The 13909-nt window shown below is 42.1% G+C and overlaps 1 protein-coding gene across 1 annotated transcript in view; it reads right to left on the reverse strand.

Moving 5' to 3' along the window:
* cnksr3 (cnksr family member 3) overlaps nt 1-13909 on the reverse strand; it is a 57721-nt gene that overhangs the window by 15137 nt on the left and 28675 nt on the right. The window contains exons 3-7 of the mRNA XM_059023501.1: nt 8203-8405; nt 7418-7505; nt 4837-4878; nt 3800-3919; nt 2895-2954 (exon numbers count right to left, since the gene is read on the reverse strand). Of these exons, the coding sequence (XP_058879484.1) occupies nt 2895-2954; nt 3800-3919; nt 4837-4878; nt 7418-7505; nt 8203-8405 (513 nt within the window). The remainder of the gene's footprint in view (nt 1-2894; nt 2955-3799; nt 3920-4836; nt 4879-7417; nt 7506-8202; nt 8406-13909) is intronic.

The following is a 13909-nucleotide window of genomic DNA, read 5'->3' on the forward strand; positions in this document are numbered from 1 at the left end:
GCCCTACCGAGGACACAATTACCTTAACATTGGCCTCCACCTGTGAACCATTAAAGTTGCTGTCACATTTTCTGGATAAAAACCCCACTGTTGAAGGATCATTGGTCAGGCTGTGAATCTGAAGGAAAATGAAGACCAAAGAGCATTCTACAGAAGTTAGAGATAAAGTAATACAAATGCATAGATTAGGGAAAGGGTACAAAATAATATCCAAGTGTTTGGATATCCCAGTGAGCACAGTTGGATCAATAATCAGGAAGTGGAAGCTGCATCACACCACCCAGGCACTGCCAAGAAAAGGCCGTCCCTCAAAACTCAGTGGTCAAACAAGAAGGAGACTTGTGAGAGAAGCCACAGAGAGGCCAACAATCACTTTCAAGGAGCTACAGAGTTAAGTGGCTGGGAGTGGAGTAATGGTGCACCAGTCAACCATATCAAGAGCTTTGCATAACACTGGCCTGTATGGGAGGGTGGCAAGAAAGAAGCTGTTACTCAAAAAGTACCATCTGAAAACACTTCTGGAGTTTGCCAGAAAGCATGAGAGTGACCCAGCTGCGATGTGGGAAAAGGTTTTGTGGTCAGATGAGACCAAGATAGAGCTTTTTGGCCAAAACTCAAAGCGCTATGTGTGGCGCAAACCTAACACTCCCCATGCCTCAAGACACACCATCCCTACAGTGAAGTATGGTGGTGGCAGCATCATGCTGTGGGGATGCTTCTCATCAGCAGGGACTGGGCATCTTGTTAAAATTGAAGGAAGAATGGATGGAGCAAAATACAGGGAAATACTGCAAGAGAACCTGCTTCAGTCCGCTAAAAAACTGAAGCTTGGGAGGAAATTCACCTTTCAGCAGGACAATGATCCCAAGCACAAGGCCAAAGGAACATTGGAGTGGCTCAAGAACAAAAAGGTGAATGTCCTACGGTGGCCCAGTCAAAGTCCTGATCTCAATCCCATTGAGAATCTGTGGCACTATTTGAAAATTGCGGTCCACAAGCATCGTCCAACCAACCTGAACAACCTGGAGCAAATCTGCCAAGAAGAATGGGCCAAAATCACTCCGACACTGTGTGCAAAGCTGGTACATACTTATCCCAAAAGACTTAAAGCTGTTATTGCAGCGAAAGGTGGCTCTACCAAATATTAATGTGTGGGGGTTGAATACTTATGCAAGCAAGATATTTCAGTTTTTTATTTTTCTTAAAAATATTTCCCAACATAAAACCAATGTCACCTTACAATAATTGATTTTGAGTTTCAGTGTATTAAAATAAAATATCAAACGGAACGAAATTTCAATGTACCATTTGTAATTCAGTAATATGAGAGAATTGGTCAGGGGTCTGAATACTTTTGCAAGGCACTGTATGTTCTCAAGGCTACACTTTCGTCTAGGAGGAATGTTTGTTGTTGTTTCTGTGTAGGGAAGTCTATTTTCATACAGTGCGTTGATTCATACAGTGCGTTTACATGAGCATAAGAATTCTGATATTTTTCGGAAAACTAATTCCGATATCAAAAGTAATGTAAACACAGTTTTCTGAAATTGTATCAGAATATTCCTTAGGTCGAAAATGAACCAAATGTATATCATGTAAACGCACTTTTCGGAAAACTTATTCTGATAGCGTACTGCACATGTGCAAACTTTGACCTTCATTCCTGCACGTGGTTTTAGAAAACAGAAAATAATAATAATATGTAGTCAGTCTGCATGGATCCATTTGCTCCGTTGAATCGTATTTTGTCATATACTTGTACTTGCTAGAACCGAAGTCATTGTATTTTATCTTGCTCTTAATTGTATTAATACTTGTACTGTGATTCTTGAAATGTATTTTTGTTTACGACTGTAAGTCGTCCAGGATAAGGGCGTCTGCTAAGTTAGGGATAAAGTAATATGTGTCTGTATGTATTTTTTGAATAGCCCATACTGAAGCAGCACATGTTTTCCAGCTTTAAAATTACGTGACAATTTAAAATAATGTCTGCAAAAGAAACTGGTAATATAGAACAGGATGAGCTGTTTGAAAGGCTGACTGCACATTGTGGGGAATCTGAATAGAGGTATAGGATAGTAATCTTTGAATTTAAGACCCGACACTTCGATAAAGCACTTGTTATTGGATTGGTCTCCGTTCTGTCGCAGAAAAAATGTCCAGTCTGTTCAAATCGCACGGGTACTGCAGTACTTTGCATGCGAAAATATCCTGCGTTTTCCGAAAACTTCAATCCATGTATACAGTTGAATTCTAATTAGACTTTCTATCGTTCATCATGTAAACACAGAAAAGTGAGGTTTTAAGAAAATCAGTTTTCTGATCCAGTTTTCCGAAAACATTAGTTTTCAGAAAACACTTTGTCATGTAAACGTACTGATAGTTTTAAATTGACATCCCAAAAGTAATCTGCTAGGGGCCACAGAACACAAGGCTCTGCCTTCTAGATTCATCTTTCACACGCTTTGTTTCTAAATATGATTAACCTTACAACAAAAACTTAATTCACAGCAACAATTATATTACTAAGTTACTCTCTAAAAGGAAATTACATTTGGAACCAAACAGGTGGTTGCTCAAAAATAAAAACCAAACTGAAATGACCAATAGCTAATTATACAGACACACTGAACGTAGCCAGTCAGTGCAAAGTTTAGGAAAATAATAGTTATGCATTCAACATCAAATCAAACAGTAAAATTATCATGGGTAACAGAACACTAGCCAGTATAGCAAACACATTTTTTGATTTGAAAAATGATTTGCAATCCTTCTTTTTATTTATGTACTTGGACAACTATAAAATCGTTCACGGTGCGATGAAGCTGTAGATTTCTAATAAGAAAACAAACAAGCCTTGTACCTGCATATCGTGGGTGAAAGCTTTTACTTACATTTTCAGTGGTTCCAGTGATGACATGCAGACCATCATAGGTTGATTTGATATACATGCCCTAAAGACAAAAACAAAAAGGTAACAATATTACTTTACAGCATAGATCCAGGAATCCCAAATCTAGGGGACAAAGGTCAAAATGCAAATGTCAGCAATTTTATAAGGACAAAAAACCCTGTTCAAAAAGCTATGGAGCAAATTAAATATAAATACATAACTTCTAAAAACTTTTTTGGTCGATACGAGTCTATAAATTGACTGTTAAACTAGGACACTTGAGAAAACCCCTGGTGGAATTTGAAAGGCATGTCTTACCAGCCCTTCCCCAGCTCTGATGTGTGTGAGCTGCAGACTCATTAAAGGCATGTCTTACCAGCCCTTCCCCAGCTCTGATGTGTGTGAGCTGCACAGACTCATTAAAGGTATGTCTTGCCAGCCCTTCCCCAGCTCTGATGTGTGTGAGCTATAGACTCATTAAAGGCATGTCTTGCCAGCCCTTCCCCAGCTCTGATGTGTGTGAGCTACAGACTCATTAAAGGCATGTCTTACCAGCCCTTCCCCAGCTCTGATGTGTGTGAGCTACAGACTCATTAAAGGCATGTCTTACCAGCCCTTCCCCAGCTCTGATGTGTGTGAGCTGCAGACTCATTAAAGGCATGTCTTACCAGTCCTTCCCCAGCTCTGATGTGTGTGAGCTACAGACTCATTAAAGGCATGTCTTACCAGCCCTTCCCCAGCTCTGATGTGTGTGAGCTGCACAGACTCATTAAAGGCATGTCTTACCAGCCCTTCCCCAGCTCTGATGTGTGTGAGCTGCACAGACTCATTAAAGGCATGTCTTACCAGCCCTTCCCCAGCTCTGATGTGTGTGAGCTGCACAGACTCATTAAAGGCATGTCTTACCAGCCCTTCCCCGGCTGTGATGTGTGTGAGCTGCACCTCCTCCACACATGTGCACAGACTCTTTAAAGGGTCCGAGGTGGTCCTCATCGTCTGGTCACAAATCCCATTCAAAATCTTGGACTGGAATATACATATGCAGGTTAGCAGGAAGGGATCAATAAACTGTACATGGCAAAACTGTCATTGTGAAATGATCTGCTTATCAAATCCACTGGTGACAAGATAGTCTTTTTATTGTCTTTACTAAAAACACCAGATATCTTACTGACAACTGTGAGACCTATCAGGTCAGTCAATTCCTTTCTTTTTTGTTACTGTAAGGAACTGGTTTATCAAAAATTCCTGCTGACTTCTTCCAAGTGAAAGCATTTGATCTGGGCAAGCATTTGATCTGAAGCTCTGTTCATGCAACTTCATACAGTTCTGCAATTGTTTGTATTAAAGAAGATAAACTACCTCCACCAGCAGCTCTTTATAAGAGTCAACAAGGGGAAGCCCACCAGCAATGGAGTCTGTCTGGATAATGCCACAAGCAGGAAGTGCTAATTAATGGCGTTATGGGTTTTGCAGTCACTGTATAAAGCAGCCATAAATGAACGAAAAGGTAAATTCTTACAGCTTCATAATCCTGCAGTTCAGCTGTGCTTTTTTCTAAATAGGTTTAACTAAACTAACATGCTTTGGTCAATAAGATTTGTCACAACCAGTCTAGGACACTTCCCAGCCCAGGATAAAATCTTCACATTCTTCCCTCAGAAAACCATGAGACGCCGGAATACGAAACAAAGAATTGCATTGTGCCGGTTTTAACTAAAATAGTTTGCATGTAATTCGTATTTAAATTAGTTTCCATTGTCAAAACAGCCATTTCATGCTGTATAAAAACGTTCAGCTCCTGAAGAGCAAGTAGTTTGCACATTTCACATTGTACAGAATTCTTTCACTGGTGTGGCTACAACCCATTGATCCAGTGTTTGTTACACTGCTATCATGACCACTAATGCATTGAAAAGATGCCGTGTACTGAATATACTTACGACTTCAAGGATTTTCTCCTCCATTTCAAACACTGTGCAATCCTAAAACGAAGAACATTTGTTTTACAGTTAATTTGGTGCTTACTGAACAGTTTAACATAGACTTTTTCAAAGACTTTGTGTATGGGACAAAAAGTGACAGCAGGGATGTGAATGAAAAAGACTGAACGTCACAGATGGAGTATGTTCATTGGTCATCCAGACATGTCTGCAAAGACTAGGGTCAAGGCTGCAAGCGTGTTATATAAAATACACGACTAGAATAGAAATATTTAAAATCAGAAAAAACTAATTGGAATAGAAGGCCCTGTATGACGAGTACAGCAATATGAATACAAACAGCAGCAATAGTGAAGTGGGCCCGCCAGACACCATCCGACTGCAGCTGACACTGAATACATCTGCAGGACAATCAATTAAAACTTCAAAGACTATGTACATTCTGCCCTTTCTTCCAGGCTCAGTCCCTCTGTAATAAATCCTAGCACTGTCCCAGCAATGAACAAGAACACATCCAAATACACATACATACAAGCTGCTGTGAGGCCCAGTGGAAGTGTTACTAGAATGGTACATGTATCCTCTATACTTGGAAAGCCAACAAAACTTCCATAAAACAATCCGACTAAAAAAAAATAATAATAATAATTAAGATAATGTGCATGTGTGCAAGATTTTTGGTTTACTTAATTTGTTCTTATAAAATCTGTTTGTTGGTTTGGTCATGCCCTTGCTTAAACCCTCAGGCTTTCACTGGGTGCCAAATAGTATCTGCCCAATTCGACACCTAGGTGTGCTAGACGTGCACCTAATGAAAACACATGCCTGAACACTGAAACAGTAACAGAAAAGAGATACACAAAGCACAATTATGTGAATAGCCGGAGGGCTTCATCTGGTTAGGGTTTTAATGCTTTGCTGAATTGCAACAAAAAGGAACACATCCCAGGATGAAATACTGGTGATAACATTGAATAAAATACTTCACTATAGCATGTTTCCTCAGCAGCACCTGGTGATAACATTGAATAAAATACTTCAATACTTAAGAAAAATCATCATAAAGGATTCCGTGTAGTTTGTGTTTGTTTAGGACATCTCTTAAATTACACTACAGTTTATACAATAAATAGTCTTTTTCATGTTGCTGGAAAATGGAAAATAAAACTATGAGCTAGCTGAGGCTGAGCTGATTGTAACACTTGTCAACTTCCTTGCTTTGACTGAGCCCTTTATTAAGAAAGAGGATCTTCTAATTTCTAGTCTTTACACTAGTGGGCAAGAGTACATCCTGCAGACCAACTGCCATTTTAATACTTCCTTCTCATTAAACAATAACGCCCAAGGCAAGTGTGCAAGCAGACAAACGGACAGGGGGAGGCGCAGAGAAGAGGGGGGGAGACAGAAGAGCATGCAGACCTGTTGAACTGTGCAAGCGGACAGGGGAGGCACAGAGAAGGGGGGGGGGCAGAAGAGCATGCAGACCTGTTGAACTATGCAAGCGGACAGGGGAGGCACAGAGAAGGGGGGGGGGGCAGAAAGGCATGCAGACCTGTTGAATTGTGCAAGCAGACAGGGGAGGCAGAGAGAGAGGGGGGGCAGAAGAGCATGCAGACCTGTTGAACTGTGCAAGCGGACAGGGGAGGCACAGAGAAGGGGGGGGCAGAAGAGCATGCAGACCTGTTGAACTGTGCAAGCGGACAGAGGAGGCACAGAGAAGGGGGGGGCAGAAGAGCATGCAGACCTGTTGAACTGTGCAAGCGGACAGGGGAGGCACAGAGAAGGGGGGGGGCAGAAAGGCATGCAGACCTGTTGAATTGTGCAAGCAGACAGGGGAGGCAGAGAGAGAGGGGGGGCAGAAGAGCATGCAGATCTGTTGAACTGTGCAAGCGGACAGAGGAGGCACAGAGAAGGGGGGGGTAGAAGAGCATGCAGACCTGTTGAACTGTGCAAGCAGACAGGGGAGGCAGAGAGAGAGGGGGGTGGCAGAAGAGCATGCAGACCTGTTGAACTGTGCAAGCGGACAGGGGAGGCACAGAGAAGGGGGGGGGCAGAAGAGCATGCAGACCTGTTGAACTGTGCAAGCGGACAGGGGAGGCACAGAGAAGGGGGGGGGGGTAGAAGAGCATGCAGACCTGTTGAACTGTGCAAGCAGACAGGGGAGGCACAGAGAAGGGAGGGCAGAAGAGCATGCAGACCTGTTGAACTGTGCAAGCGGACAGGGGAGGCACAGAGAAGGGGGGGGGGGGGTAGAAGAGCATGTAGACCTGTTGAATTGTGCAAGCGGACAGAGGAGGCACAGAGAAGGGGGGGGTAGAAGAGCATGCAGACCTGTTGAACTGTGCAAGCGGACAGGGGAGGCAGAGAGAGGGGGGGGCAGAAGACCATGCAGATCTGTTGAACTGTGCAAGCGGACAGGGGAGGCAGAGAGAGGGGGGGGCAGAAGACCATGCAGACCTGTTGAACTGTGCAAGCGGACAGGGGAGGCACAGAGAAGGGGGGGCAGAAGAGCATGCAGATCTGTTGAACTGTGCAAGCGGACAGGGGAGGCAGAGGGGGGGGGGCAGAAGATCATGCAGACCTGTTGAACTGTGGTTGTGAGATCCAGGCACAGCTGAATGATTTTGTTCTTTGTTGATGAGAAATCGCTGATCCCAGTCAGGGGTGTCCTGTAACCAAACACAAATGTCCTTTGAAACTGGCACACACTGCAGCCACGGAGAGATACACAAGCTTTTGGCAGTGGTTTCCTACATAGATTTGCAGTAAACTCATATAAAATCAAGTATTTTTTTTTTTTAAAGGTAAAAGTGAAAGTACTTCCAAGCTAATTTCAGTGTCTGTGCAGCTGACCAAATTGGAGTATGATCCTTGTGTTGCAAATGACAATTTTTCACTGAATGCACAACATTATTAGTTATATTTCTCCATTAAAACATGTTCCGCTTAAAAAAACAAACATAACTTGTTGTTTATGATGAGTTTTTAGTTGATGCACTTTTTGGTGAAGACTGGGGCATGTCTCACAATATTGCAGCATGCTGTGGTTTCGAATGCTCGTTTGCTTTCCCTGCTCACCTGTGATGTCAGGTCAGGTAGACTGGGGCGTGTCTCACAATACTGCAGCATGCTGTGGTTTGCTAGGACAGCCCACGGTTGTAGTTATGTTGGAACGGTGCACAGTCACGACAGCTGACAGCGTGCAAATTGTAGCGGAGTAAAGGCTGCCAGCAGCTATAGAGGTGTGCTGACACACATTACTATACTTACAGGGATTTTTGCAAGCCACTGTTACAGAACTTATTGTTTTGCAACTTTGCATTTTAATCAGCCACTCACACCATTGTTAATTAGTTAACTTATTACCTGTCCAGCCACGCAAGCAAGGCCTTAGCAGGGCCTATAAGTTCAACCACAGAGGTCAGGAAGTCATTGGTAGGCTTGCGAGATGTGCCTCCATCATACGAGGGATTGTTCCTCCTGCTGGCTATTGAGTTCTGGAGGTTGCCTATCGAGGCTCGCATCTTCACAACTAAACTCTTCAGGTTGTCAGTTTCAAGGCCATAATTCTGAAAAATAAATAAATAAATAAAATTATATATATATATTTGTTTTTATATATATATAAATTTAGTCGTTGCCAATTATTTTTATTATTTTCTCCCAATTTGGAATGGCCAATTATTTTATTATGCTCAGCTCACTGCTACCACCCCTGCGCTGACTTGGGAGAGCGAAGACGAACACACGCTGTCCTGGATGCGCCACTTGGGATCCGGTTCTATTATCTATATAAGAACATAAGAAAGTTTACAAATGAGAGGAGGCCATTTGGCCCATTTTGCTTGTTTGGTTGTTAGTAGCTTATTGATCCCTATATAATTTAGCACACAAAATAAAATATAATACTACCATACCATATTGCATGGTATCTGAATGCTGTGCAGGGAATATAATTATACAATTTTTTTTTTAAAACCTTGATAAATTATTTATTATTCAGATGTTTGTCACTGATTTAAAACAGTAAAAAACAAACAAAGCGCTTCAATGGCCTTATCGTGCAGTTGGACATCTTATTTCTAATGCATTACTATTATGATATCTCTGAGGAATAGCATTTTACTGCACATTGGTCCTCGACTACCCCATGTGAGCTCTCTGCAAGTTTAACCCTACAACACAAGTACATGGTCTGTAGCGTTACCAAGAACTGGGTACAAACCCGGATTCCTAGGGACACTAAACCACCGAGAGGCGGACAGAAACCCAGCATGTATTATACTGCTGTTTCCCTGTGGAGGTTTCGGTTCTCAGCATGTATTATACTGCTGTTTCTCTGTGGAAGTTTCGGTTCTCAGCATGTATTATACTGCTGTTTCCCTGTGGAAGTTTTGGTTCTCAGCATGTATTATACTGCTGTTTCCCTGTGGAGGTTTCAGTTCTCAGCATGTATTATACTGCTGTTTCCCTGTGGAGGTTTCGGTTCTCAGCATGTATTATACTGCTGTTTCCCTGTGGAGGTTTCGGTTCTCAGCATGTATTATACTCCTGTTTCCCTGTGGAGGTTTCGGTTCTCAGCATGTATTATACTGCTGTTTCCCTGTGGAGGTTTCGGTTCTCAGCATGTATTATACTCCTGTTTCCCTGTGGAGGTTTTGGTTCTCAGCATGTAGGGCAGCAGTGTGGAGTAGTGGTTAGGGCTCTGGACTCTTGACCGGAGGGTTGTGGGTTCAATCCCCAGTGGGGGACACTGCTGTTGTACCCTTGAGCAAGGTACTTTACCTAGATTGCTCCAGTAAAAACCCAACTGTATAAATGGGTAATTGTATGTAAAAATAATGTGATATCTGTATAATGTGAAATAATGTATAATGTGATATCTTGTAACAATTGTAAGTTGCCCTGGATAAGGGCTTCTGCTAAGAAATAAATAAATAATGTATTATACTCCTGTTCCCTGTGGAGGTTTTGGTTCTCAGCATGTATTATACTGCTGTTTCTCTGTGGAGGTTTCAGTTCTACAAAGTACAAAAGCAAGCCCATGTCCATTGGCATTCCTAAAAATATGTAAAATAAAACCCTGAAAGACCCAACTGGATTTACCACGAAGCACTGAGCTTATACCAACCAACAACCAATCACTGCTCTGGGTCCAGACTCCAGAGCAATGCACATGCCATACTGCACTTACTGTATAGCAAGACACACAACACAATGTGCCACCTGATCAGGTTAAAGAGGTTTACAGCTCTGCCAGAACACAATGTAGCCAAAACAAGAACACTGCATCTATTTAATTGTACAGTAATCAGGGGGTTTATGGTTTCCTTAACTGTGTTTAGTAAAGGATTTAGCATTACTGGTATGCAAAAAACTGTTTATTACATACCTACAACAGGAATAGTTCCAGTAGCTGTATATGAAACAGCTAAAGGGAACGTTTAGTAGGCTTATGCAGCTATGCACCAATTAACATTACATAGCCCGACTGGGCACTGAGTCCTCATGAGGAAGTCAGGTGAGAACACTTAGTTCTGGGTGACAGCAGTTTTCTTCAGAATAAAAACAATGGACTGAATCTGCTGTGTAGCAAACTTGACCACAGTATTATGACAGGTGTTCTTTAACTTGTATGGTTTGACTGAATGCATTATGGAAACAGATTACCTGTTTGTGTACAAATGCATACAGAAAACACTTAAAATCATATTATCTCGACCTACTGTACTGTAAAACCATGGACTATCAAACAGCTGTGAACTAGCAAGTCCCTCATTACAGGGTAAGTATCTGAATTTGCAGACGTAAGCACGCTTAAAGGTACAGAAAACCTTTTTTATTGGCAGTCAGCACGAGCAAATGTACCACGACTGCCAGCAGCAGCCCACAGAAACATGCAGAATCCACTGCTCAAAAGAAACTGGTCAAAGCACAACTTTCCAAACTCACAGCTGCCTCCTGAACATATGTTTATTTATACACCTCACAGACATTTGTTTTACCCTCAAACAGTGAAGGGGAGGGTTTAGAAAACGTGAGGCTGATTGGAAAACATTCAAATTCAGCTGGGCTCTGGGATCTGAAAGAATATTCTTAACTAATGTATTCTTCCTGTTTTGTATCACTTTGCATCATTTTCTGTCATCACTTCTCTGTTGCTTCAATAGAGCTCTCAAGAATCAGATCTAATCTCCAGGTACAGCTGGTATACCAGAGTGTAACCAGGACCCTGTTCCCCTGCAACACTCTGCATGTACTTTCTTAAAATCCACTAGAGATGTATTGGAGGACACATGTCTGGCAGCTCTGAGCTTGACGACTCGCTACTGTTAGGATGCGCTCTCGGTGTGCAGGTCATTCAATAGAAAGTGACGTAACGCTCTGGGGCACTCTGCCTATTGAACGCACCCCAGGTGACTGGAATGTAGATCTTGCAGGAGTGGCTCAATTTCATTCAGCTGTAAGGGTCCCAAAACAAGAAGCACAGACTGTACTGAATATATCAGTGACAGACAACGAGCAGGCTGTTCTACAGGGACTGAGCACAGACTGTACTGAATCTATCAATGACAGACAGGGAGCCGGCTGTTCTACAGGGGCTGAGCACAGACTGTACTGAATCTATCAGTGACAGACAGGGAGTCGGCTGTTCTACAGGGACTGAGCACAGACTGTACTGAATCTATCAGTGACAGACAAGGAGCCGGCTGTTCTACAGGGGCTGAGCGCAGACTTACTGAATCTATCAGTGACAGACAAGGAGCCGGCTGTTCTACAGGGACTGAGCACAGACTGTACTGAATCTATCAATGACAGACAGGGAGCCGGCTGTTCTACAGGGACTGAGCACAGACTTACTGAATCTATCAGTGACAGACAAGGAGCCGGCTGTTCTACAGGGACTGAGCACAGACTGTACTGAATCTATCAATGACAGACAGGGAGCCGGCTGTTCTACAGGGGCTGAGCACAGACTGTACTGAATCTATCAGTGACAGACAGGGAGCCGGCTGTTCTACAGGGACTGAGCACAGACTTACTGAATCTATCAGTGACAGACAAGGAGCCGGCTGTTCTACAGGGACTGAGCACAGACTGTACTGAATCTATCAGTGACAGACAAGGAGCCGGCTGTTCTACAGGGACTGAGCACAGACTTACTGAATCTATCAGTGACAGACAAGGAGCAGGCTGTTCTACAGGGACTGAGCACAGACTGTACTGAATCTATCAGTGACAGACAAGGAGCAGGCTGTTCTACAGGGACTGAGCACAGACTGTACTAAATCTATCAGTGACAGACAAGGAGCAGGCTGTTCTACAGGGACTGAGCACAGACTGTACTGAATCTATCAGTGACAGACAAGGAGCAGGCTGCTCTACAGGGACTGAGCACAGACTGTACTGAATCTATCAGTGACAGACAAGGAGCAGGCTGTTCTACAGGGACTGAGCACAGACTTACTGAATCTATCAGTGACAGACAAGGAGCAGGCTGTTCTACAGGGACTGAGCACAGACTTACTGAATCTATCAGTGACAGACAAGGAGCAGGCTGTTCTACAGGGATTGAGCACAGACTGTACTGAATCTATCAGTGACAGGCAAGGAGCAGGCTGCTCTACAGGGACTGAGCACAGACTGTACTGAATCTATCAGTGACAGACAAGGAGCAGGCTGTTCAACGTGAAGCAAAATACAATCTTACACTATAAAAAACAATATATGTTGTTTGAAAAGCTCAGGGTACAATGAAGACATCAATACTCCAGACTGTTGTATGCCTATGATGTAACAGAAGGAATTTGTTTAGGCCAACCCAGGTATTAGAATGGGATTCATTCAGTTCTGGCAGTTCACACTTTCAGCAGTATTGTGCTTCAGCCACAAACCCACAAAGATCTGCATTCACACAGGTTTGAAAGAAGAGACATACGACCTGTTCTTTGGCCCTGTCAAGCTTGAGAACTCGATTGAAAACAAATCCCATTGAGCAGTCATTTTACTTTGTGTGTTTCACCAAAGGCTGACGTATTTTTATCACTGCATTATACTGTACAGGAGTGTATTTTTAACACTGCATTATACTGTACAGAAGTGTATTTTTAAGACTGCATTATACTGTACAGAAGGGTATTTTTAAGACTGCATTATACTGTACAGAAGGGTATTTTTAAGACTGCATTATACTGTACAGAAGGGTATTTTTAAGACTGCATTATACTGTACAGAAGGGTATTTTTAACACTGCATTATACTGTACAGAAGGGTATTTTTAAGACTGCATTATACTGTACAGAAGGGTATTTTTAAGACTGCATTATACTGTACAGAAGGGTATTTTTAAGACTGCATTATACTGTACAGAAGGGTATTTTTAACACTGCATTATACTGCAGAAGGGTATTTTTAACACTGCATTATACTGTACAGAAGGGTATTTTTAACACTGCATTATACTGTACAGAAGGGTATTTTTAACACTGCATTATACTGTACAGAAGGGTATTTTTAACACTGCATTATACTGTACAGAAGGGTATTTTTAAGACTGCATTATACTGTACAGAAGGGTATTTTTAACACTGCATTATACTGTACAGAAGGGTATTTTTATCACTGCATTATACTGTACAGAAGGGTATTTTTAACACTGCATTATACTGTACAGAAGGGTATTTTTAACACTGCATTATACTACAGAAGGGTATTTTTAACACTGCATTATACTGTACAGAAGGGTATTTTTAACACTGCATTATACTACAGAAGGGTATTTTTAACACTGCATTATACTGTACAGAAGGGTATTTTTATCACTGCATTATACTGTACAGAAGGGTATTTTTAACACTGCATTATACTGTACAGAAGGGTATTTTTAAGACTGCATTATACTGTACAGAAGGGTATTTTTAACACTGCATTATACTGTACAGAAGGGTATTTTTAACACTGCATTATACTGTACAGAAGGGTATTTTTAACACTGCATTATACTACAGAAGGGTATTTTTAACACTGCATTATACTGTACAGAAGGGTATTTTTAACACTGCATTATACTGTA

This window comes from Acipenser ruthenus, chromosome 5, assembly GCF_902713425.1.
Source record: "Acipenser ruthenus chromosome 5, fAciRut3.2 maternal haplotype, whole genome shotgun sequence".
Lineage (NCBI taxonomy): Eukaryota > Metazoa > Chordata > Actinopteri > Acipenseriformes > Acipenseridae > Acipenser > Acipenser ruthenus.